Genomic DNA, 27,785 nt, shown 5'->3' on the forward strand with positions numbered 1-27,785 from the left:
CAACAGTCACAGGATCACAGAACCTCAAAGTCAGGGGGTTCTCTTAGAGTCATTGAGATATGTCTACCTATAAAGTCCCAAGAAATCAATTATACTATTCATCTTTGTCCATACAGTCCCAGTGGGAGTAAATCCACTTTCACCCAAGGAAGCCTGCAGGAATAGAGATCAGGCACGCCTGCAGGCTAGGCTTCCAAGAAGCATGGCACATGTGAGAAGTTGAGCTTAGCTTCACCTAGCACCCAGCATGCTGGGTTGGTAGGAGTTACTTGCTCCTGATGGAAGGACAACACAGGACAACACAGCCAAGAGTCTCCAGAATATGAGGGGGACCAAGAAGTATATGAAAGTGAAAGTCACTCCGTCATCTCCAACTCTTTGCGACCCCATGGACTACACAGTCCATGGAATACTTTGGGCCAGAATACTGGAGTGGGTAGCCTTTCCCTTCTCCAGGGGATCTTCCCAACCAAGAGATCGAACCCAGGTCTCCCACATTATAAGCTTCCTTAAGATAGGCAAGGAAAGCTTCTGGAAGGCCTGACAGGATCTTCACCCCAATCAGTTTCACAGTCTAATGAGTGTCTTTGTGGGCAAGCCAGGAACGCTCGTTTGTTCATTCAACAAGGAGGATCTTTGTGTTCCCAGCTCTGAAGTACCTTCAAAAGTCTAAGGAAAGTGATCCTCAGCTTGAGACTGCAATATTCAACCTATTTGTCAAGTGTAAAGGTAGAACAAAGGTACAAAAATTTACCTCTTACACACTCTTTCTGGGAAAATTACTATAGGATGTGCTTCAGGGAAAAAAAAGAAGACAATGTAAGATCCAGGAAAATTAGGGACCGGACTGAAGGCTGTGAAGAGAAGGTCTTGAGTCAGAACTCTATGTCTGCACTAGAGAACAGTTAGTCCAGGTTGGAAGGTATAAGTGTCCCCAGGAAAAGAATGGACTTGGTAAGATTTTTTTGCTGTGTTGAGATTTTGAAAATTTTTAAATTGCTTGACACAATTTGTGGTGGGGGAGGGTGGAGAGTAGCATTCTTTTTTCCCAAATATATAGAAAACCATGCAAATAAAAATGGCAAATAACTCTAGGGAAAAAAGAGAGCTTCAACAAAGAAAACAGTTATAGTGGGCTATTAAGCTCAACAGTGAGCAATATTTACATAGTAATAATGTATACCAACCTAGACAGCATATTAAAAAGCAGAGACATTACTTTGCCAATAAAGGTCCGTCTAGTCAAGGCTATGGTTTTTCCAGTGGTCATGTATGGATGTGAGAGTTGGACTATAAAGAAAGCTGAGTGCTGAAGAATTGATGCTTTTGAACTGTGGTGTTGGAGAAGACTCTTGAGAGTCCCTTGGACTGCAAGGAGATCCACCCAGTCCATCCTAAAGGAGATAAGTCCTGGATGTTCATTGGAAGGACTGATGCTAAAGCTGAAACTCCGGTACTTTGGCCATCTCATGCGAAGAGCTCACTCATTGGAAAAGACCCTGATGCTGGGAAAGATTGAGGGCAGGAGGAGAAGGGGACGACAGAGGATGAGATGGTTGGATGGCATCATCAACTCTATGGACAAGGGTTTGGGTAAACTCCGGGAGTTGGTGATGGACAGGGAGGCCTGGCGTGCTGCGGTTCATGGGGTCACAAAGAGTCAGACACGACTGAGTGACTGAACTGAACTGAATTGAAAATTATAATATAGCTATATTGGGAAGCTGGAGGATTAAAGGTGATTGAGGTAGAAGAATTATTCTTGTCCACCATAACCAGCAGACAACAGGAAAATGCTCAAAATTGATAAATTTTTAAAAAGTGTTATTGTAAGATATTTAGAAATATGACAGGGAAAATATTAGTATAATTTGCTTAAAGGTTTTCCTCCTTTGAGAGTGGGTCTGGGGATACAGCAAGGTGGGATAGGGAACTGATTTTCTTTTTTATCAGAATTCAATACTTTTGAAATTTCAAAAACTGTTGTCATGATTTTTAAAAATAAACATTAACTTTAAAATATAGTTAAAGTAACCATTTTTATATTATAGTTATGTGTGTTTATCTCTCCTACTTTATTATAAATCTTAAAGGTGAAAGTTTTTTTAAATTATAATACATTTTAAACATGTAGAAAACAAGTAAATGATGTAACAGCCGGTCATGTACCTTACTATCCAGAATTAACATATTTTTTTTCTTTCGTTCCTTAAGGAGTTTACTTCAGTACACTAGCTCTCAAAGAAAAAGAAAACATTATATATTAAGTCCCAGCTCTCAACCTCTGGAGAAAGAAACTATAACTTTTCTAAAGAAAAAATATATATATTTTACCACATAGTACTTGTTTGTCATAGGCAACAACAAACTACAGAAAATATTGTCTCAAAAAAAACATTAAAGCCACCTACATATTTATCTTCAAAGTAAAACACACCAGCATTCTGTCTTATAGTCTTCCAGACTGTTCCCTGTGGGACACACACCCCACCAACACATTTCTTCCTCACAAAAGGAGGTTGAATTATACATGCTGCTTTGTAACTTACTTTTTCACTTAAATGTACTGTGGAAGTGTTTCAGGGTAAATTTTTAGGATCCTCTACATTATTATTTTTATGGCTCTGTAAAATTCCACTGTCTAGATGTATCAAATTTTATATATTTTTCCCTAGGCCAGGCTGTTTTCTGTCTTTCATCATTATAAACAGTTCCAACAAACATCCTTCTATACAAGCACATGGTTTTTGAACCCGTCCTATTATTGCTGCCTTAAGATAAATGGATAGAAGTGGAATTGCTAGATTAAAGTCTCCTGCTATATATTACCAAACCACCCTCCAGAAAGACTACATCATTTTAAATTCCAACTAGCAATGTTTAAGAGCTTTTTAATCCCCAAAACCCTTGCTAATACAGCATACATTTCTTTAATCTCACATAACCTGACAGGCATAAATAGCATCTGTGTTTTCTTTATTCCTAAGGAAGTAGAACTTTTTTTTTATATTTACCAACCATAAGGGCTCCCATTTTATTTGCGTACATGGAGTTCTCAGGTTGATTTTTAAGAGCTCTTTACATTAAAAAAAAAGAAAAACCCTCATTTGAATGTGATGCAATTTATTTCCTCTTAGTTGATTACTGTGAGGTGAGTAAATTAGAGAGATCAAGACTGGTGGGGAGGAACAGCAGTGGTCTGATGAGAGATGACAGACTGGACCAGGCAAGGAGAATGGCTTGGAACTCAGGACCTGGGGAAGGAAGAGGGAGGGAAAACGAGGTGGACACACAGTAGAGGTCTGAAAAAATCTGCTAAAATCTAAATATGGAGTTTTTATTTTATTTCTTTTGATCTCGATCTGTCACCCCTTATTTTATTTCTGTGGCTACTGTAAGAAGTTTTAGCCATTTTTAGGATGAAGAATATAAAACATATGAGCTACAAAATTCTTAGTAAATGATTAACAGCCTTCACACTCTTGACAAAAATTGTTATACACAATGTTATTCAAAACACATTTAAATTAAATTACAAAATTAATTTAAACAAAAAGTCCTGCACACCTAAGGTCAGTTAATCTTTGACAAAGGAGCGAAGAACATACAAAGGGAAAAAGACAGTTTCTTCAGTAAAGAGTGCTAGGAAAGTTGGACAGCTGAATGTAAATCAATGAACATACCCTCTCGTCACACACAAAAATAAACTCAAAATAAAGACTTAAACGTAAGACAAGACACCATAAAACTCCTAGAAAAGGTCATAGGCAAACCATTCTCTGACATAAATCGTACCAATGTTTTCTTAAATCAGTCTCCCAAGGCAATAGAAATAATAACAAAAGTAAACAAATGGGGCCTAATCAAACTTACAAGATTTGCACAGCAAAGAAAACCATAAGCAAAAAGACAACCTACAGAATGGGAGAAAATATCTGCAAATGATGCAACTGACAAGGGTTTAATCTCCAAAATACACAAACAGATCAGTCAGCTCAACAACATAATATCAAACAACCAGATTGAAAAATGAGCAGAAGATCTAAATGGACATTTCTCCAAGGAAGAAATACAGATGGCCAACAGGCACGTGAAAAGATGCTCAACATCACTAATTAGAGAAATGCAAATCAAAACTACAATGAAATGCCACCTCATACTGTCAAAAACTCTACAAATAACAAATGTTGGACAGTGTGTGTAGAAAAGGGAACCCTCCTACACTGTTGGTATGAATGTAAGTTGGTGCAGCCACTGTGAAAAACAGTATGGAGGTTTCATCAGAAAGCTAAAAGTAGAATTACCATTTGATCCAGGAATCCCACTCCTGGGTGTATATTGGCAAAACTTTAATTCAAAAAGATACGTACACCTTTATGTTCACAGCAGTACTACTGACAATAGTCAAGACATGGAAACAACCTAAATGTCATCAATCGATGAATGAATATATAACAGAATACTACTCAGTCATAAAAGAGAACAAAATAATGTCAACATTATTTTGGATAACGGATGCAACTAGAAATTATCACACTAAGTGAAGTAAGTCAGAAAGAGAAAGACAAACACCGTATGATATCACTTATACGTAGAATCTAAAATATGACACAAATGAAACCATCTACAAAACAGAATCAGAATCATGGACATGAAGAAGAGATTGGAGATTATCAAGGGGAAGGGGTTGGGATGGAGTGGGAGGGACGGAGCGGGAGGTTGGGGTTAGCAGATGCAAATTATTATATACAGAATGGACAAATGACAAGGTCCTACTGGTATAGCACAGAGAAATATATTCAATATCTTATTGTAAACCATAATGGAAAAGAATGTAAAAAATGAATGTATGCATATGTATAATTTTGCTATACAGCAGAAATTAACCAACATTGTAAATGAACTATACTTGTTTTTAAAGTATTTTTGAAAAGAAACAAAAAGCTAATATAGAAGGGGATTTGAGCTTCCTGGAACCCTGAAAAAGACATGCAGATAGGAATAGAACCAAATCCTGTATTTATTAGGGTATCTATAACATAAATTAGGGGGCTTTCCAGGTGGTACAGTGGTGAAGAATCTGTCTGCCAATGCAGGAGATGCAACAGATGAGGGCTTGATCCCTGGGTCATGAAGATATCCTGAAGAAGAAAATAGCAACCCACTCCAGTATTCCCTGCCTGGAAAATTCCACAGACAGAGGAGCCTGGTGGGCTACAGTCCATGGAGTTGCTAAGAGTGGGATACAACTGAGCACAAGCGCAACATATACTGGGTCATAAGCACCTGCGTGGGGGAAGATGTATTAGAAAATACAGCTCCATTTGTCATGAGGCATAAGTCAATCCCAAGAACTGACAGACCTGGGGGATTCTGAGGATGTTTCTGATCGGGTACTGTTAGACCTCATTCTTTATACCAAAGTCATTCCTCATGATGACTAATGATGAGCAAAGTCACAGACAGCAAAGGTTAACCCAGCCCTCCCTGTGCTCTTGGGTTTCAGCCCCTCTCTCCAGAGTCCCAGTGCAACCCCCACCTCCTGCTCTCAGCTGCTCTAGGAGCAGCAGATCCCCTGAAACAAAGCCGCATGGTTGCTGGTGATGGTGAAGAAGCCTAGTCCAGGGAAGACCTTACGTTTTGGCTCCCCAAGGAAAGAGGTCTGCTCTCAGGCTCCCTGTTGCACTCTTGAGGGTCTGAGCATCAGCAGCTTTTCATTTGGATGCCAGCCTGCCTTACTTAAAGACAGGAAAATGAGAGTCAACTAAAACACATAAAGAAGGAGCATTTTAAAAGATATTCTTGGAAGGCACTGGGCAGTGGGGGTGGCAGCCATGCCATGTGGCTGCTGGGGCCGCTGTGTCTGCTGCTGAGCAGCGCCACAGAGATCAAGCCCTGAGCCTCTGGAGTGGGAGCACTGACTCCAAGACCCCAGACTACCAGAGAAGTGACCCTAGGGAGTATCAAATAGTGAGCACTCACACAAAGGAAACCACCTGAATACAAGACCCGGCATCACCCAACCACTCATAGCACCCTGTGCAGGACACCCATCTAAACAACAGACAAAACAAAAATACAAACCCAATCATCAGCAGACAGGAGTACCACTTCACTCAGCCTTGCCCATCAGAGGAATAACAAACAAACAAACAAGCAAAAACTCAGCACGAATCTCACCCTATAAGAAGCTTACACAAACCACTGGACCAACCTTAGGTGGGCAAAAACCAAACAGAAGAAAGAATTCAACCTTCTTCAAGGAAAGAATTCGACTCTCCTTGAAGCCTGGGAAAAAGAGACCTCAAACACAATAAGTTAAAAAAATAAAAAATGAAAAGGCAGAGAAATACTGCACAAATGAAGGAATAAACTAGGAACACAGAAGTCCAAATAAATGAAGAGGAAACAGGCAAACTACCTGAAAAAGAATTCAGAATAATGATAGTAAAAGTGATCAAAAACTTTGAAAACAAAATGGAGAAAATGCAAGAATCAATTAACAAAGACCTAGAAGAATTAAAGAATAAACATACAGAGACAAATAACACAATTACTGAAATTAAAAATACTCTAGAAGGAATCAATAGCAGAATATCTGAAGCAGAAGAATGAATCAGTGAGCTGGAAGATAAAATGGTGGAACTAACTTCTGAAGAGCAGAATAAGGGACAAAGAATGAAAAGAGCTGAGGACAGTCTCAGAGACCTGACCATATCAAATGCACCAACATTTGAATTATAGGGGTCCCAGAAGAAGAAGAGAAAAAGAAAGAGTATGAGAAAATTTTTGAAGAGATTATAGTTTAAAATTTCCCCAACATGGAAAAGGAAATAGTCAATCAAGTCCAAGAGGCACAAAGAGTCCCGTTCTGGATAAACCCAAGGAGAAACACGCCAAGACACATACTAATCAAACTAACAAAGACTAAACACAAAGAAAGAATATTAAAAGCAGTAAGGGAGAAGCAACAAGTAACATACAAGGGAAACCTCATATGTTTAACAGCTGATCTTTCACCAGAAACTCTGAAGGCCAGAAGGGAATGGCAGGATATATTTAAGGTACTGAAAGGGAAAAATCTACAACCAAGATTACTGTGCCCGGCAAGGATATCATTCAGAATTAATGGAGAAATAAAAAGCTTTTCAGACAAGCAAAAGTACCACCAAATCAGCTTTACAACAAATATTAAAGGGACATATATAGTCAAGAAATACGAGAAGAAAAAAGATCTACAAAATCAACCCCAAACAATTAAGAAAATGAAAGAGGAACATATATATCAATAATTACTTTAAATGTAAATAGGTTAAATGCTCCAATCAAAAGACACAGACTGGCTGAATGGATACAAAAACAAGAGCCATACATATGCTGTCTACAAGAAACCAGCTTCAGACCTCGAAATACATATAGACTGAAAGTGAGAGGATGGAAAAATATATTCCATGCAAATGGGAAACAAAAAAAAGCTGCAGTAGCAATCTTCATATCAGACAAAATAGACCTTAAAATAAAGAAGATTATAAGAGATAAGGAAGGACACTACATAAAGATCAAGGGATCAATCAATGCAAGAGAAGATGTAACAGCTGTAAATATCTAAGCACCCAACATAGGAGCACCTCAATACATAAGACAAACACTAACAGACATAAAAGGAGAAACTGACAGTAACACATTAACAGTAGGAGACTTTAACACCCCACTCACACCAATGGACAGATCATCAAAACAGAAAATTAATAAGGAAACACAAGTCTTCAATGATACATTAGATGAGATGGATCTCATTGATGTCTTCAGGACATTTCATCCAAATGCAGAAGAATACACCTTCTTCTCATGCGCACATGGAACATTCTCCAGGATAGACCACATCTTCGGTCACAAATCAAACCTCAGTAAATTTAAGAAAACTGAAGTCGTATCAAGCATCTTCTCTGACCACAGTGCTATGAGACTAGATATCAATTACAAGGAAAAAACTGTAATAAACACAAACACATGGAGACTAACAACACGTTTCTAAATAACCACCAGGTTACTGAAGAAATCAAAAGGGAAATCAAAAAATTTCTAGAAACAAATGACGATGACAACACGAAAACTCAAAACCTATGGGATGCAGCAAAAGCAGTTCTAAGAGGGAGGTTTATAGCAATAAAATCCTACCTCAAGAAACAAGAAAAACATTGAAAGACAACCTAACTTTACACCTAAAACAACCAGAAAAAGAAGAACAAAAAATACCCCTCAAATTAGTAGAAGGAAAGAAATCATAAAGATCCGAATAGAAATAAATGAAAAAGAAATGAAAGAAACAATAGTAAAGATTAATAAAACTAAAAGCTGGTTCTTTGAGAAGATAAAGAAAATTGACAAACCTTTAGCCATACTCATCAAGAAAAAAAGAGAGAAGAATCAAATCAACAAAATTAGAAATGAAAAAGGAGAGGTTACAACAGACAATGCAGAAATACAAAGGATTATTAAGAGACTATTATGAACAACTATATGGCAATAAAATAGACAGCCTGGAAGAAATGGACAGATTCTTAGAAAAGTTCAATCTTCCAAGACTGAACCAGAAAGAAACAGAAATTATGAACAACCCAATTATAAGCACTGAAATTGAAGCTGTGATTAAAAAACAAATCTCCCCAAAAAGAAAAGCCCAGGACCAGGTGGGTTTACAGGAGAACTCTATTAAACATTTAGAGAAGAGCTAATGCCTATCCTTCTAAAACTCTTTCAAAAAACTGCAGAGGAGGGAACACTTCCAAACTCATTCTATGAGGCCACCATCACCCTGACACCAAAACCAGACAAAGACAACACACAGAAAGAAAACTACACATCAATATCACTGAAGAACATAGATGCAACAATCCTAAACAAAATTTTAGCAAACAAAATTCAGCAACACATCAAAAAGCTCATACATGATGATCAAGTTGGGTTTATTCCAGGGATGCAAGGATTCTTCAATATATGCAAATCAATCCATATGATACACCACATTAACAAATTGAAAGATAAAAACCATTTGATAATCTCAATAGAAAAGCTTTGACAAAATTCAGCACCCATTTATGATTAAAACTCTTCAAAAAATGGGCATAGAAAGAACCTACCTCAACATAGTAAAGGCCATACATGATAAGCCTACAGCAAACATTATTCTCAGTGGTAAAAAAGCTGAAAGCATTCCCCCTAAGAGCAGGAACAAGACAAGGACGTCCATTTTTGCCACTATTATTCAACATAATTCTGGAAGTCCTAGCTACAGTCATCAGAGAAGAAAAGAAATAAAAGGAATCCAGTTCAGAAAAGAAGAAGTAAAGCTCTCACTGCTTGCAGATGACATGATACTGTACATAGAAAACCCTAAAGACAGTAACAGAAAATTACTAGAGCTAATCAGTGAATTTAGCAAAGTTGCAGGATACAAAATCAACACCCAGAAATCACTTGCATTTCTATATACTAACAATGAAAAATCAGAAGGAGAAACTAAGGAATCAATCCCATTCACCACTGCAACAAAAAGAATTAAATATCTAGGAATAAACTTACCTAAGGAGACAAAAGAACTGTACACAAAAAATTAAAAGATACTAATGAAAGAAATCAAAGATGACATAAACAGATGGAGAGATGTCCCATGTTCCTGGGTAGGAAGAATCAATATTGTGAAAATGACTATACTATGAAATGCAATCTACAGATTTAATGTGATCCCTATCAAATTGCCAATGGCATTTTTCACAGAACTAGAATAAAAAATTTCACAATTCATATGGAAACACAAAAGACCCCAAACTGCCAAAGCAGTCTTGACAAAGAAGAATGGAACTGGAAGAATCACTTTCCTGACTTCAGATTATACTACAAAGCTATAGTCATCAAGATAATATGGTACTGGCACAAAAACAGAAATGTAGACCAATGGAACAAGATAGAAAGCCCAGAGATAAACCCATGCACCTCTGGGTACTCTATTTTTGACAAAGGAGGCAAGAATATACAATGGTGCAAAGACAGCCTCTTCAATAAGTGGTGATGGGAAAACTGGACAGCTCCATGTAAAAGAATGAAATTAGAATACTTCCTAACACCATACACAAAGATAAAGTGGATTAAAGACCTAAATGCAAGACCAGAAACTATAAAACTCTTAGAGGAAAACACAAGCAGAACACTCAATGATGTAATCAAAGCAAGATCCTCTAAGACCCTCCTCCTAGAGTAATGGAAATAAAAACAAATGTACAAGTTGCAAGTGGGACCCAAATTACAAGTGGGACCTGATTAAACTTAAAAGCTTTTGCACAGCAAAGGAAACTGTAAGCAAGGTGAAAAGACAATCCTCAGAATGAGAGAAAATAATAGCAAATGAAACTGACAAACAATTTCCAAAACATACAAACAGCTCATACAACTCAATACCAGAAAAGCAAACAACCCAATCAAAAAGTGGGGAAAAGACCTAAACAGACATTTCTCCAAAGAAGATATACAGATGGCTAACAAACACATGAAAAGATGCTCAACATTGCTCATTATTAGAGAAATGCAAATCAAAACTATAATCAGATATCACCTCACACCAGTCAGAATGGCCCTCATCAAAAAGTCTACAAACTATAAATGCTGAAGAGGGTGTAGAGAAAAGGGAATGCTCTTGCACTGTTGGTGGAAATATAAATTGATACAGCCACTATGGAAGACAGTGTGGAGTTTCCTTAAAAGACTAGGAATAAAACTACCATATGACCCAGTAATCCCACTGATAAACATACACCCTGAGGAAACCAAAACTGAAAGAGACACATGTATCCCAATGTTCAATGCAGCATTATTTATAATCACTAGAACATGGAAGCAACCTAGATGTCCATCAACAGATGAATGGATAAAGAAGTTGTGGTACATATATACAATGGAATATTACTCAGCCATAAAAAGAAATGCATTTGAGTCAGTTCTAACGAGGTGGATGAACCTAGAACCTATTATACAGAGTGAAGTGAGTCAGAAAGAGAAAGATAAATACCATATTCTAATGCATATATATGGAATCTAAAAAAATGGTACTGAAGAATTTATTTACAAGCCAACAATGGAGAAAAAGACATAGAGAATAGACTTATGGACATGGGGAGAGGGGAGGAGAGGATGAGATACATGGAAAGAGTAACATGGAAACTCACATTACCATATGTAAAATAGATAGCCAACAGGAATTTGCTGTATGGCTCAGGAAACTCAAGCAGGGGCTCTGTATCAGCCTAGAGGGGTGGGGTGGGGAGGGAGATGGGAGGGAGCTTCAAGAGGGAGGGGATATACATATACCTATGGCTGATTCATGTTGAGGTTTGACAGAAAACAGCAAAATTCTGTAAAGCAATTATCCTTCAATAAAAAATTAATTAATACAAAAAAAATTTTTTAAGATATTCTTATTTACAGGTGATGGTCTAGCTAAAGAATCAAATAACAGCATAAAATATGAAGATGTACTTTATTCTACCATTTGTCCACTATATACAGACAAGATGAAAACCAAAATCAAATAAATTGTGCTCACAGATTTCAGTTGGATAAATTACTGACTAACATACTAATAAAACAGGGAAAGCTACTAAGGAGGCCGTCGTGTAAGCCATTAAGGAAAGATCTTTTAGATGAAATATAGCACACCATGGAATAAGATGGAAGAGTTATAATAGAAAAATGACATAAAAGGAGAGTTTGAAATAGAAACAAGTAAAAATAGAAGTCAAAGGACTGAAAGAAAAAGACGAAAATAGCATTTTTTGCAGATTTAAATGATTTGGCCAGGAAAAATGACTGGGTCATCTCTAAAATTCTTTTCAGCTCGCAGATGTTAAACCTATGAGATATAAAAGTTGGGGAAAGGCAAACAGGTCATCTTCATAAGTTGCTTCTGATAATAAAAAATTTGGATTTATCAGAGCCCCCCTAATTCATCCCTGATGCTGGGGAAGATTGAAGGCAGAAGAAGGGGACAACAGAGGACAAGATGGTTGGATGGTGTCACCGACACAATGAACATGAATTTGAGCAATCTCCAGGAGATGGTGAAGGACAGGAAAGTCTGGCGTGCTGCAATCCATGGGGTCGCAAAGAGTCAGACATGACTGGGTGACTGACCAAAAACAACCCAAATTCATCTTCCCTCCTTTTTCCTGCCCCTGGTTCAGACCTCTTATCACCTGGACCACTGCCTTGTGACCTTCCACCTCTAGCCACACACAGACCCAGCACCCCTTCAACAGCACAGCCAGGGTGAGCTCCCCAAATGGGGAATCTCCCCTGACTAACAGCCTCTGGTGGATCCCAGCAACTCTCAGATTGGACCTGGAATGTCTCAGTGGACCTACGAGTGGAAAGAAAGGTGCTTAAAGGTAGGGCCTTAGAGATTCAATTTGTATTTCACAGATTTCTAAGACATACCCTGTTCACTGGGATATTTATAAATCATAGTAACTGAGTGAGGTAATTAAAGCACCACATTCTCATTTATCTGATTGTCAATTTATGTGAACTCGGCCGCACATCAGCAGCACCTGTATCTGCTTAATATCTCTAAGTCAAGAGCATATACTGACTGATGTGCTAATACTGGACTATCACCCTGGAGTAGGAAAAGAAAAGGATAGAAACAATCGTGATTCCAGGGGAAATTTCTGAGGACAGGCTGGCTAAGGTTATGTACTAGAGCCACACAGAGAAACCCATGGAGAGGCAGCGGGGTACAGTGAGAGGCCTCAGGGTTGGGGGCTAACTCTGGAGCCAGAGTCCCTGGGTTCAAATGACAGCTCCACTCTGTACTTTGTGATGTTGGGCAGGTGGCTTCCTCTGCCTCAGTTATGTCATCTGTAGAACAGACCTAGTAAAGGTGCCTATTTCATACACCTGTTGTAAGGACTAAATTTAATCCACGTTAAGTGCTTAGAACACTCAGGCATATAGCAGGCGCTGTTTAGGTTGCTATTGTTGTTGCCCTGTAAGCTCATTTAACTCCTTATATACCTGGCACTTTAAATAAGGTGCATTAAATTTCATCTTCTTGAAACCATTTTTAAAAGTCTTTATTGAATTTGTTACAGTATTATTTCTGTTTTATGTTTCAGTTTTTTGGCTAGGAGGCATGTGGGATATCAGCTCCCCAACCAGGGACTGAACACACACCCTTTGCATTGGAAGGTGAAGTCTTAACCATTGGACCTCCAGGGAAGTCCCTTAAAGCCATTTTTTATAAGCCCAATGCACAACTGATCCTAAGGCCACTGATGATCAAAACGAGCACTTATCACTGGAACGATTTTGTATTTGAGTATGTGATACCCTTGGAGAGCTTGAATCATTATTCCCAATTTCATGTCTGTATTCTTATTTGTTTTCTGTGACACTGTCGGTCTTTATTCATTCAGGTAATATTTACAAAGTCCCTGTGGGCTAGGAGTAGAATTATGATGAAGGCAGATAGACGCCTCCATCTTTATAAAGAATATCACCCAGCAAGGAAGGTGAGTGAGGACCATGAGGAAAAAGACCATGCAAAGGCAGGGGCATGGAGCAGGGAGCCTACTCCAGACCCACATATATCCACTGAGTATATTTCATTGCTCCTAGCCAGTACTAACAGCCAGGTTCAATGAAGGTAAAACCTCTGTTTTTAAAAGGTTTCTCCTAACTCTGAGTGGACCAAGGGAATTCATTAAAACCATAGCCTATTCCATTAGTATGGCCTGAATCATTCCAGTTGATACTTTTGCTTATTTTCCTTTTACTCACCCTATAAGCACTGGAAAACTACACATTCAGGCTCTCCAAATCAGGTAACTACAGAGTTTCCTAAGCTTCCTAATAACCAATCACAGGAAAATTCCTGTAGGCCTAGAAATCAAAAGATAATTTGCTATCTCTGCTTTCAATCTGACTTTAAAAAAGTGGATTTTAGAAGATTACTGCCTTTTGCAATTTCTTTGTACATAAACTAAATACACCCAGGGTTTCCACAGGCTTCTATCCTGAATGTTGGTATCGAACTTGAAACATGTTATAAAAACTTCTGCAGCATTCTTAAAGTATTTTCCCAATTACAAGAATGATAAAGAAACCACTAACTCATATACACTCACTTGAGTAAACTAACTCCCCACATTCATGGAGACAGCACCAGATAAGCATGGCAATAAAGAGATTGAGAATCATAAGAGGTGTTTACACAAAGCATCAGCTAACTATAAAGTGGTCAGCTAACTATAAACCCATAGATATGTCATGCCTACAATCTTAACCATACCATCATTCCCTAGTATTTCTGAACCCTTTCATTTCTGTCCTCTAATTTCAAAAATAATAGCACTTCTGAATGAGAACTAAAGTAATTAATTTGAGGGGTGTTGAAAAGAAGGAGGTAAAACAACCAACATCTGAATATATGTTCATATTTAAAACTGATATTTTAAATTTCAATCATATTGCATTCATCACCCTTTCAGTGATAAATCAATGTTCACTGATCTCAAGTTCAACAAACTGGGTTCCAAAAAACTATGAGAACAAATGTTCTAACTATCAGATGTCAATTTAATACAGATTATAATAGTAAAAGCATTATGTTTCTGCAAGATAAATGTATTTCTTAGATAGACGGACAGGTTTCACATGTGCCTCTTCAGAAGTCATAACTCAAAAGTCTTATTTACTTAAACTCAACTTGAAGATGAAATGCTGACCAGAACAACAGAGTGTTCTTGTTTAGCTATATTATCTCACTAAAATGACCATCCATATCCTTTCTGTTTGCTTTGAAAAGGTCAAACTATAACACAAAGACAAGAAAAGGTCTCCAAAGGCTCTGAATGTCAACGCGACCTTGGCTAAAAAGATTTACGCCTGGTCAAACCACTAAACTCAGCCACTTCATTGGTGACTGTCCTGGAGAACAGACCACAGGGTTGAAAACTCAGTTCCTGCAGCAGTCTCCATCCTTCCTCTTGAAGAAAACACTCTCCCTATCTCCAAACACTCTCATTATCTTTCCTGGTGAAAGGAAATCTGCTTGATTTCCTGAATCAAACAGATTCTTGAAAAAAACAAAACTGTTTGGGTTGCCAACTGCTGACCTAACACAGCTATGATACATTCTTTCCATCCTCGAGGGCTAAGCCTGGTCGAGGCCCCTGTCACTGCCTAATAGAATGCACATCTGCATTTGCTGCTTAAACATTTTAATTGCTTTCCTGTGTCTTTAGGGACATAAAAATAAATATAAACCAGGTGCTTACCTTCGCCTTAGTCAATACTGTGATGCATGTGCACATACTCACTCTGCTATGCCTGATTTTTTGTGACCCCATGGATGGTAGCCCACCAGGCTTCTCTGTCCATGGAATTTTATAGGCAAGAGTACTGGAGTGGGTTGCCATTTCCTCCTCCAGGGGATCTTCCCGACTCAGGGGTCCAACCCGCATCTCCTACATGGGCAGGTGGATTCTTTATCACTGAGCCATCTGGGAAGCCCATAGTCATATTGTGGTAGAAAAAGCTAAACTAGCAGCTAGACTACCTGCTCTGAAGGTGGTCCCACTACTTAAAAACTCTATAACCTTGAGCAAGTATGGAATTTTATGCAACTCAGGTTTCTGATCCACACAAGGTAAGAAATTAGAACAAATTATTTCCAGGTTGTTTTTAGTTCCAAGAATGCCCATGAGCCTAATTCTTAGTAAATCACTACCATTTTTATTCAGAGGTAGGAGGTATAATAGAAAAAAATAGATTTAAAATCAGATAGACCTGGATCGAATTATGTTTTTAACACTGAGATTAGAATTTCTCTAATATTCAGTTTCCTTATTATAACATAGAGATAATGTTGCCTAACTCACCTAATCTCTAGTTATACTGATTGAATCAAACTATGTATGTCAACTGTTTAAAGTGATTTGCTTCTATTGGAGTCTCAAAAAAAAAAAAAGTTGCCCCTGGTTATGCTTTCAACTCTGGACTTAACTTTAGAAATCATGTATTTGAGGTTGCAATGTATCATTTGTGGTATGTACTATCCAATTATCACATTAAGATTTTTCTGATTAATATCTATTTCCATTTGCAAATAGAAAGTCTGCTTTTCAATTTTGCTTTAGCAAGTAGTTTCCAAACCAGAGTAGACTCCTTTATAACTGTACTCCTTAAATTACAGCTTTTTTTCTTGTAAGGATAATTGCTTTCTTCGCTTTTATTCTTGCTTTATAGGTAGTGCCTCCACACCTAAAAATTTAGTACTGTCATCATTTAGAGAAGAGATATGGCTATGTTATGTGTGTTCAATTGAAAAATGAAGAAATGCAGAATGTCAGTCTTAAGGAGATAGGAAAATCTTCCTAGAAAAAAACTCACCTCTCCAAATCTCTCCATGTTTTGTATTTTAGATAAGTTTCCACCAATAGACATATCATCCAAGCTAGAAAGAATTTTATTAATATTTCCTTCACTGGATGGTCTATTTTTCAGTTTGGATCGGAAAATGTCTCCTTGGACCCATAGTGATGCCTGTTTCCTGTAAAAAGGAGAAAAAAATAATAATTTTTAAAATAAATGACTATCATCTCTTCAGAAATATGACATCTCATAGACAAAAAGATATAGCAGATAGATATTTGCAAATCAGACTAGAAAGATTATGAAGTCTTGGAATAAAGAAAATAAAGTCACTTTCTGAATGACAAAATAAATTAAAGTTCTATATTAAACACAAACACCCTTCTTTCAATATATGTCTGTACAGCCCTACATGGGTTGACTTTTAAGGGTCTTAGATGCTTAGAACAACTTCCACAATAATAAAGACAGAGCTAATTTCTCTTTTAAATATTAATTTGAAATCTGTAATATATTTCTAAAATAGCAATTTGATACATCTGTGAAAATAGCTGGAGTGAAATGGACTCAAAGACATAGGTGAATGAACTTAAGTTAGATGGAGATATCACCTTAAAAAAGTACTAACCACACACCTAATTGTACGTGGTATCATAAAAAGGCATGAACACATAACTACAAACCCACTCTTATGATCTAAAAATAAGGTTTATAGCCTCAAATTGATTATCTTTTGGGAAAAAGAAAATGCAGTTGACATTCATCTACAAGCTTCCCTTTATTCAAACAGGGCATATTTACAACTATTTTCAAGGCTATAAGAAAATAATTTAAAATGTGTAAGCAAAATGACAATTTTGGGCTACTATTTTTATTGATGGGGTCACCTTCATACACCCCCATAGTTCCATACTATATCATACTGTACAGATTAGAATTCAACTAAAAACATTATAGTTCATCATAAGGAATACCAACAAGCAAAGAAATAATAACATTATCAAGGAGATGTCACCAATAAGAATACAGAGTTCTTTCTTGAGGCAACAGGAAAACCCAGTAATACTTTCTCTCAAAGGTTCCACATATCACAGGAAATTCAGGTTAAAATATGAAAGGAAAACAACCCTCCCTGAAATGTCCTGTCTCATTGGGCCTTCAGCGAAGGAATCCATCTTTCCTTCTAAACAAAGTTTATTCCCAAATCAGAATGTTAGTGTTTATGGTTAAAAATTGTTGAGAATCTTGAAGAAGAAGTTAACCTTTAAATTACAGCAAAATTTACATATGTAACCTCTCCAACCAAGCAAATCCATACCTAGGCATCATACTACTGAAATATTCACTTGTGTACAAGATATAAACATGCTTGATACAATATTATTTGTAAGAGTAAAATAATAGAGGCATATAGTGGACAACAGGTTTATTAAATTATAGTAAAGCTATTCTGTGAAATATTATACAGTCAAAAAAGCCTGGGATGGCCCTACATGTGGTGACAGGGGAGAGTGGTCATGAAACAAGACATTAGTGAATGAAAAATTGAGTGACAGAGTGTGGAAAGTGTGATCCTGTCTTTTGGGGGGAAAAAAGCGAAAAATGTTACAATTCACAGTTCACAGTTATTTGGAAGATTATATGCCAAAATATTAATGAGTTACCCTCAAGAATGGTAACAAAAGAAACTTTGCTTTCCACTTCATAATGTCTATACTTTTTGACTTTTTTTAAAAAACAGTGTGCTGTTTGCCTTTGTTTAAAAAAGAAAGATTTGAAAATAAATAAAAATATAGATCAAAGCAGAACAAAGATAGAGTAAGTTTGAAAAGGAACCCCTAACGTTGTTACCAGAAAAGACAGCAAGCAGTACATTACTACACTGTCTTAACAAGAGCACCTTTAGAAGTCAGGGGAAGAAGAAATGCCAAAATTTTAACAGCATAGGGTGCAACTGAACGGTTGAGGGGGGGCATTCTTTATTTAAATATAATATCCCACCCTACTTTCAAGGCTTCCCTGATAGCGCAGTTGGTTAAGAATCCCCCTGCAATGCAGGAGACCCTGGTTTGATTCCTGGGTCAGGAAGATTCACTGGAGAAGGGATAGGCTACCCATTCCAATATTCTTGGTCTTCCCCTGTGGCTCAACTGGTAAAGAATCCGCCTGCAATGTGGGAAACCTGGGTTTGATCCCTGGGTTGGGAAGATCCCCTGGAGAAGGGAAAGGCTACCCACTCCAGTATTCTAGCCTGGAGAATTCCAAGGATTGTATAGTCCATGGAGTTGCAAAGAGTCAGACACGACTGAGCGACTCACTTCCACTTTTTCACCCTACTTTCAAAGAATAAGTTTTATTTTTCTGTTACCTTTTGTTCACTTTTTAATATTTTTCAAATAAAGCAAAAGAGAGAAAAAAATGCCTTTAGATATAATTTCTGAGACAGCCTTTATGGATGTAAGTATTTAGATATACTTAGCTAGTATAGATATAAAATATGTTGTCCATATATAATAGTAACTTATCATTCCTAATATTGTTTTAAAATCAAAACTAGGTTAAACCATGTGTCTAACTAGATTAAATTTTAAAATAAAAATCTGGTGAATTTTTAAATATATGAATAAAATTTAATTTCCAGGAATCTATACACATCAATTCGCTAGGGAGTATGGCAATATCTACCTTCTACCATGGGAAATTTTTTTTTTTTTTTTGCTTCTTGGAAGCAAACTTTCGAGGATTATTTCCTAAACTTAGGATACATAACTGATGAGGCTGGCATAACCACTGAATCATATTTAATTCTTCTATACCAGCTGTAAAAATATGTATTCAAAACAAACTCTTAACTTTTTCTTCCTTTGTGGAAATTTTCATAAAATCATACAATAAAAAAAAAAAATCATACAATAGCCTTCCTGATACTTTGCATTTTCAAAAATTCTTGCTTTAATTTTTCACTCCTCCAAACTTTTCTCACTTACTACTAACATCCGGCATAACCTTTTATATGATGCTTGAATATTATGTCCTTCCAATAGCAGTAAACAAAAGCAAAGTCCTTGGCACTGTACAAATCCTTCAAAAAATAAATTCATAAATAGTAGAGGTCTTGGGCCTCTGGTCAAAACCCCAGTAATAAAGAACTGCTTCTTCACAGGGAGAGAAGACTTAGCCCTGTCACAGATAATGAAAAAATCAGCTACATGAAATGCACAGAAAGGATAGAAATATACAGATAAGACAGAATTCCTGTCCCTCAAGAAACTTCCAGTTTAGTATGTGAAAAGTAAACAACTGAAATCCCATGGTAAAGCCCCATGACCACGATGTGCTTAGGAGCCTAGGGGAAGGGGCCCCTGCCTCAAACTGAAAGACTCAGACACAAGTTATCTGAGAACCCAGAAGCATCTAGAACGATGAGCAGGGCTTAGCTAGCAAGAGTATCCCCTGGGAAAGAAAACCACATGGGCTTGAAGAAACAATGATAGCAAAGAAGACTGTACGTACGGAAAACTGGGTTGTTTGACTTGACTGAAGGCCCCCTCCTTCACAGGAGAGGAGGGGAGGTGAGAACCAGCTCACAATGGGCTCTGCACGCCTTACTAAGAAATTCACATTAGATCTCAAAACTGAAGGGAAGGCCCTGAGAAGGTCTTGGGGTAAAAAAAAAACACAGAGACAGGAAGGAAGGCAAGAAGCTGGAAGGCCCAAGGGGATAAATTGAAAAAAATTCTAATTCTGAAGTGTTATAAAGTGAAAACTCTGCTGCTGCTGCCAACTTAAAGATGAAAATGACAAAGTGACACCTTTCACTTGCTCAGTTTAAAAGACTCAATCTGTACCATCAGTGGAAAGACTTGATCTGAACTTGAAAATACAGATGAATAAGGTGTCAAAGCGGATTTGTGTGTTGCTAAGCGATGCGATACTCAAGTGCTCCTTAAGAAAAAGCAGCACTTCACGCAAATACCTTTTATACTGACAGTGGAAACCACGCTAGCTTTTATTGTGGTATCTATTACTCCTTAAAAGCCTCATCTCAAATAGAAGAAGTAAAACATGTATTTTTAAGTAGTTAGCATTTAAAAATCAAATCCTAAGAAGCTAATGTAACAACTCAAAGTAAATCCTCCAGTAAAATAGTGCATTTTCTGAGAGAGCATGATATAATTGACCCTCTGCTAAAAAAGAACTTGTGCTTTGAAGTGTCTTTGAACAGTCTTGGGAAAAGTAGCCAGCACTGGGGTCATTAGTTTTGGCCACGTCTTGGCCCTGGGTTATTCAGGTTTGGGCCAGCCAAGCTTGGGACATAAGAAAAAGAATTAATTCAGACTTATTACAAGCCAATTCATAGTTAATTATGACATAAAACCTTCACAAGTCTTTAAGGAAAAAAATCTGCTTTCAGTTGCCTTGTAGATACTTCTGGTTTTGAATTCAGAGCACAGTGGCAGCCATTGTTGTGCAACTTCTGTTTGTAGCTGACCTCTTCTCCCAAACTTCCCTGACTGCAACTTAACCCCATCTCCACACCATAACTCTTCCTCTTTATCACTTCTTCCATCCTCAACACATATTTCCCTAGTATGACCTAGCCCTGACCTCAGTGTCCATCCAAAGCCACCATTTAGTCATTTCATATAGAAACTCAACCAACTCTCTAGCTCGACTTGGGCCTCCTCCAGCTGTGACTTGAGCCCCAGCCTTCCCTGTGCCTACTCCACTAACTGCTCTGTTATTATGGTAACAAGCAGTTCCTGGTTTAGAGAACTGGGCTAATGAAACGGGCTAACTTGATATCAAAGGAAGACAGACTAGAGAGCAGTACCCAAGACTCAGTAGGTGGGAACGAGATAGGTAATCAAGAAGTTCTACTCTTATCTTGTATGAAGGGAAGATTTAATAGGGTTTAGGAAGAATTTATGAGGGAATGGGGAAAGTTCTTACTTCTGAAATACAAAAGGAGAGGGGGAAAATGACTTAGGGAATCCCCAAAAAGATTCAATTCACTAGCTAATTCACATTTAGGGATAGAACCTCACAATTAGGAACTAGATCGCTGGTAACATATCAAAATACAAACTTTGTAGGTAAACTTAATGTTTTATGGTTTACATTTTTTCCCCAACTTTAACTCTTTTACACAGGAGACAAAACAAAAATCATTCCATCTTCTATCTTCAGTAACTGACAGGAGTATTTCAAGACAAATTTCTAATGCCACCATTGCCAAAAATTCGTTTTTAACCTTATCCTTTGTGTATGTGTGTGTGTGTGTGTATGTACGTGCTCAATCTCTCAGTCATGTCTGACTCTTCGAGACCCCATGGACTGTAGCCCACCAGGCTCCTCTGTCCATGGAATTTTCTAGATAAGAACACTGGAGTAGACTGCCATTTCCTACTCCAGGGGATCTTCCTGACCCAGAGATCAAACCCATGTCTCTTGTATCTCCTGCAATGGCCACCTGGGAAGCCCTTATCCTTTTTACTTAGATCCGTGTTAGAATTTTACTTTTGTTATCCAGTAGATACAATGCCAGCTCAGAGCCAATAAATAGATCAAGTGATATAGCAGTAAATATTGAAAAGCAACATAATCAAGTGTTACTGCAAAAAATGTGACTGTCAAATAAATAGTACAAACTCAAGTCTATGCAATGTGCTTGTTATTTTAATAAACAAATCACATTATTTCCTATTATTATTTTAAATTCTTTTGTTCACAATATTTCAGATTTTAAGTTCTGTATTTTAGGAAAGATAAGTTCTCAAATCTTCAAAAGAAATTAATAAAAAATTTAATCCATATTACTGGAGCTAGTCCATGTATCTTTAAAAAATACTATAAATAAATTATAATTTAAAATTCAAGCTGTTATTGCTAGACATTTTAAAGCATTTTTCCATTTTTCTGGATAGGTTTTCTTCATCTTATTTTTGGTAATTTCCTGAAATGAAAAACAATGGTTGAACTATTCATTTCTTTTGTTGCTCAATCCAGTTGTGAAATTCAGTGGCTCAATCCAGTTGTGAAACTCACCAAATGCCATAAACACCAAACTAAATATTGCATAAGCTACAAGTAAAAATGAGCCACAAACCCTTGTTATACAATGTGGCTGGTTGACCAGCAGCATCGCATTCCCTGAGAGCTTGTTAGAAAGATAGAATCTCAAGTCCCACCCCAAATATCCTGAACCAGAAACCGCATTTCCCAAGATCCCCAAATGAATGTTGGAGACCTTAGTATCTGAGAAGTACTGCAGACAACTGAAGGCTTATAACTAAATCACAATGTGAAAAAATACCCAACTTTACTGGAAGTTAATGAAAATATCTATGATGTGCTCAGTCATTTCAGTCATGTCTGATTCTTTGCAACCCTATGAACTGTAGTCCACCAGGCTTCTCTGTCCATGGGATTCTCCAGGCAAGAATACTAGGTTGCCATTCCCTCCTCCAGAGGAACTTCCTGACCCAGGGATTGAACTTGCATCTCTTATGTCTCCTGTATTGGCAGGCAGGTTATTTACCACTAGTACTACCAGGGAAGCCCAGTATCTATGATAAAACGGAATAGGTCAAATTCTGATTTATGGATCTAAGACTAAAAAAGTTCAACCACAACACTGATTCCTTAAAGATAACTTCATTCAAAGTGGAAGCTCTACTGTGCAAAGATAGGGTCCAGATTTAAGCTCTGCATTCTTACTGTCTCGGGAGGAAATTACAACATAAAAACAACAATACATCATATGGGTGCATGCGCGTATGCTAAGTCGCTTCAGTCTTGTCTGACTCTGTGCGACCCTGTGGACTGTAGCCTGCCAGGCTCCTCTGTCCATGGAATTCTTCAGGCGAGAATACTGGAGTGGGTTGCCATTTCCTCCTCCACATCACATGAGTACCCACAAGTAAAAGATCTCTGTGAGCTAAAAGTCCCCACGGGAATTGCATGCCTGTCCTGCAAGGACCCCTTCTAATGAAAGAACGTTTTAATGGATCACGACCATTAAAGAAGTCAGCAGACTACCAGACAGCAAAGATTCAAACATTAAATCATAAAAGCAGCCTGATTCCATCTATATACTATCTATATTCTACAGGTTCTCTCTGAGAAGGATGAGTTTAGACTTAGCACAGTAATAAGAGTCATGTTTGTGCAGCATTTTAAGAACTTTGAGGATATCTGGTAGAAGACATATTTTGGGTGCAGAATAGTATTTTTAGCTTAAGAACATGAGCTTTTAGTAGAAGAAAAACACTTGATGGTTGTTTTGCAAATAGCTTTACTTATATCCTAGAAAAATTTAAATATAAAATTTCAGACCACAACAAAAAAGATGTCTTGATCTGCCAGTACATAAATTCACCAGCCTACAAGGATGCTAATAAACATCTTTCTTACCATCGGTGACATGAAAGGAAGGTTCCTTAACGGCATAGAAACCAACACCTGGACATATTTTGGTGTACAAGGACTAGAAGAATGTGAAAAACAGCTTTCATAAAGTCACAGATTTAGAATTAACATTACCTAAAAAGCACTGATTGGAATTTTCACTTCTGAAAGAATACAATCCCTCTAACTTGTTCAGTCATTTTTGACAGTCGAAAACCTATCAGAAAACTTTTTAATCCTCTTCTTTCTTCCTTAATGAATGTGTTACTTATTCATGCTTTTGCGTCATCATTGACATCACGCTCTTCATTTCTCATACCATTAGTCAGACTTCAAAGCTCTTCATCTCTCATATCATTAGTCAGTCCTCAAAGTTCGAGATTTATCTCCTTGAAAGGCTCTGGTGCCCATCTCTAACTCTTCAGTCTAACTTGTAGCCCCTTCGACAAGTCCCCATCTGCTGGATTTTAGCAGTCTCCTTTTTATTCTCTCTGACTCTAATCTCCCTCCATTAAATTCATCTTATACATTGCTGCAGCCCAATCTTCCTGAAATAACATGTCAATCATGGGGCTCAACAACATCAAATACTCCAAAGCTGAAATATGATGAATAAGAGAAGTCTGGAATACACGAGTGCACATTAGGATCTATGTACCTTACTGCACATATTTACTATCTACACAAATTTACACAATGTGCACAGATGGATTAGTTTCTTGTCTGCACAAAGCTGCTCTGACAAATAACCACAGCTCAGTGGCTCAGAAGAACATGTTTACTTTCACACAGTTCTGGATGTCAGGAGTCTATCATCAGTTTCACTGTGTATGTGCATGGGTATACTCAGTCATGTCCAACTCCTTGAGACCCCATGGGCTACAGCATCCTCCGTCCATGGGATTCTCCAGGCAAGAATAATGGAGTGCATGCCATTTCCTCCTCCAGGGGATCTTCCGGATCCAGGGATCAAACCCTCAGCTCTTTTGTCTCCTGCACTGGCAGGCAGATGGATTCTTTACCACTGTGCCACCTGAGCCAAAGTCAAATTGTTGGCAGGGCTGGTTCATTCTAGAATCTATGAAGGGAGAATCTGTTTCCTTGTCTTTTTCAGCCGTCAGTAGCTGCCCATACTCCTTGGTGTATGGTCCCTTCCTCCAGCTTCAATCTAATCTCTGTTTCCATCCTCACACCACCTTCTTGTCCAACTCCTCCTGTGTCCCTGTGATTACACTCAACCTACCAGAATAATCCAGAATAATCTCTTCACCTCGAGATCCTTTACCTGATCACATTTGCAAAGTTTCCACTTATAAGATCAAATGGGGTTTATTCCAGAGATGCAAGGCTCATTCAATATTAAAAAAAAAAAAAAAAGGTTCAACAAAAAAATGATTCAACAACAAGAAAAACAAATAATTCACCATATTAACAGGCTAAAGAAGAAAGTCACATGATCCTATCAATCAATGCAGAAAAAGCATTTGACAAAATTCAACACTCACTCATAATAAGAACTCTCAGAAATATAGAAATAAAGAGGAACTTCCTCAACTTGATAAACCTCCAATTAATATTTCATCACGAATGCCTAAATGTTTCCCCCATCAAGACTGGGAGCAAGGGAAGGATGTCTGCATTCACCACAATTATTCAACTTCTAGCTGGTGCACCAAGGGAAGAAAAAGCAGTAAAAGACAGAGAGATTGGAAAGGAAACAAAATTCTCCCTATTTGCAGATGACACACTTGTCTATGCAAAAAATCCCCAAGAATTCACATACGTATTCTCCTTCTCTCTCTCTTAAATTTCAGGATACAAAATAAATATAGATAGAAAATGAACTGTACTTCTACATATGAACAATTATTACATGGAATCTGAAATGAGAAAAGGTATCACTGATAATCACTTAAAAAATTAAATACTTAGGCGTAAATCTAACAAAATAGGACTTATATGATGAAAGCTAAACAATACTGGTGAAAGAAATCAAAGAAGATAGAAATAAATGAAGTAATAAGTGAAGAAATAAATACACACTGGGTTTATGGATTGAAAGACTCAACAACAGTAAAGATGTCAATTCTCCCAAAACTGATATAGAGATTTAACACATTTGTATCAAAATTGCAACATGATTTTTTTTATAGGTAGGGTCAAGATTATTCTAAAATTTATATGGAAAAGAAAAGGAACTGGCATTGCTAAGACAGTTTTGTTAAAGAAGGAACAATGGGAGGAATCATTCTTCTGTTAAGGGTCTCTACATAAGTACAGTATCAACAGAGTGTAGTAGTGGAGGAAGAATAGACACATATATCAGTGGAACAGAATAAAGAACAGAGAAACAGATCTATACAAATATGCCTATCTAATTTTTGAAGATCCTGATGCTGGAAAAGATTGAGGGCAGGAGGAGAAAAGCGGGTGACAGAGGATGAAGTGGCTGGATGGCATCACCAACTCAATGGACATGAGTTTGCACATGCTCCAGGAGATGGTGAAGGACAGGGAAGCCTGGTGTGCTGCAGTCATGGGATCGCAAAGATTCGGACATGACTTACGACTGAACAACAACAAATTTTTAACAGAGATGTAAAAGCAATTTAATGGAGAAAAAGGAACCTTTGCAACAAATGGTACCAGAACAACTGGAAATCCATGGGCAAAAAAAAAAAAACAAAAAAAACAATGAACCTTGACCTAAGTCTCACAGCTTACACAAAAATTAACTCAAAATGAGTCACAAACTTAAGGGGACCTGTGACTAATCAAAGAGATCCTAGATTTGGTACTAATAGCATGAGCTAAAAAAAGGAAAACTGATAAATTGGACTTCATCAAAATTTAACTTTTACTCTGTGAAAGATCCTATTTAGAAGATGAAAGACAAGTTACAGACTGAGAGAAAATATCTGTAAACCATTTGTAAGACAAAGGACTAGTACCTAGAACATTAAAGAATTATCAAAACTCAACAATAAGAAAACAAATAAAGAATAGGTAGATCTGAACAAATGCTTTGCCAAAACATTATAAAGATGGCAAATAAGTACATGGAAAGTTGTTCATTATTACTGATGATTACAATTTTAATGCAAACTGAGAAATGATAAATTATTACACAGCTAGCAGAACGGCTAAAAGAAAATGCTCGAAAATATGAAAAGAAATTCATTCATTCAAACACTGCTGGTGAAAATACAAAATGATACAGCCAAACTGGAAAACAGTTTGACAAGTTTCTTATAAAAGTAAACAGGTACCATACAGTCCAGTAACTGCACTCTTGGGCACTTAGCCAGGAGAAATGAAAACTTACATTTGAACAAAACTGTACATGAAAATTTACAGCATCTTTATTCATAATAGCCAAAAACTGGAAACAGTTCAGCTGTCCTTCAACAGGTAAGTGGTTAACAAACAATAGTACATTCCTTCCTTGGAATGCTTCTCAGCCACTAAAAAGAACAATTATTGATACATGCAACAACCTGGAGGAATCTCCAGAGAATCATACTGAGCAAAAAACACCAAGCCCAAAAGGTTACATGCTCTATGATTCCATATATATAACATTCTTGAGATGACAAAACATATAAAGGAAGAACAGATTGGCAGTTGTCAGGAGTCAAGGAGGGGATGTGGGCAGGAAGAAAGGGAGAGTAGCTATAAAAAGGCAACATGAGGGATTCTTGCAGGGATGGAAATGTTAACTATATATCTTAACTGTATCAACGTCAATATTCTCATTGTGATATATTAGAGCTTTGCAAAATGGTAGTACTAGGAGAAAATGGGTAAAAGGTACACAAGAGTTTTCTGTCATTTTTTACAACTGCATGTTAATGTACAATTATCCCAAAGTAAAACTGTTAATTAAAAAAGTATCCGTATGTTTGTGTGCGTGTTGTAGTCAGATTGCATCACTCCTCTGCTCAAAATCC

At 37.3% G+C, this 27,785-nt stretch overlaps 1 protein-coding gene across 6 annotated transcripts in view; it reads right to left on the reverse strand.

Moving 5' to 3' along the window:
- Window positions 1–27,785, reverse strand: part of CDC14A (cell division cycle 14A) — a 179,831-nt gene that overhangs the window by 24,670 nt on the left and 127,376 nt on the right. For all 6 annotated transcript variants that reach the window (XM_043460526.1, XM_043460527.1, XM_043460524.1 and 3 more), the window contains one exon: window positions 16,444–16,603. In XM_043460526.1, coding sequence (XP_043316461.1) covers window positions 16,444–16,603 — 160 coding nt within the window. The remainder of the gene's footprint in view (window positions 1–16,443; window positions 16,604–27,785) is intronic.

Source organism: Cervus canadensis, chromosome 2, assembly GCF_019320065.1.
Source record: "Cervus canadensis isolate Bull #8, Minnesota chromosome 2, ASM1932006v1, whole genome shotgun sequence".
NCBI lineage: Eukaryota > Metazoa > Chordata > Mammalia > Artiodactyla > Cervidae > Cervus > Cervus canadensis.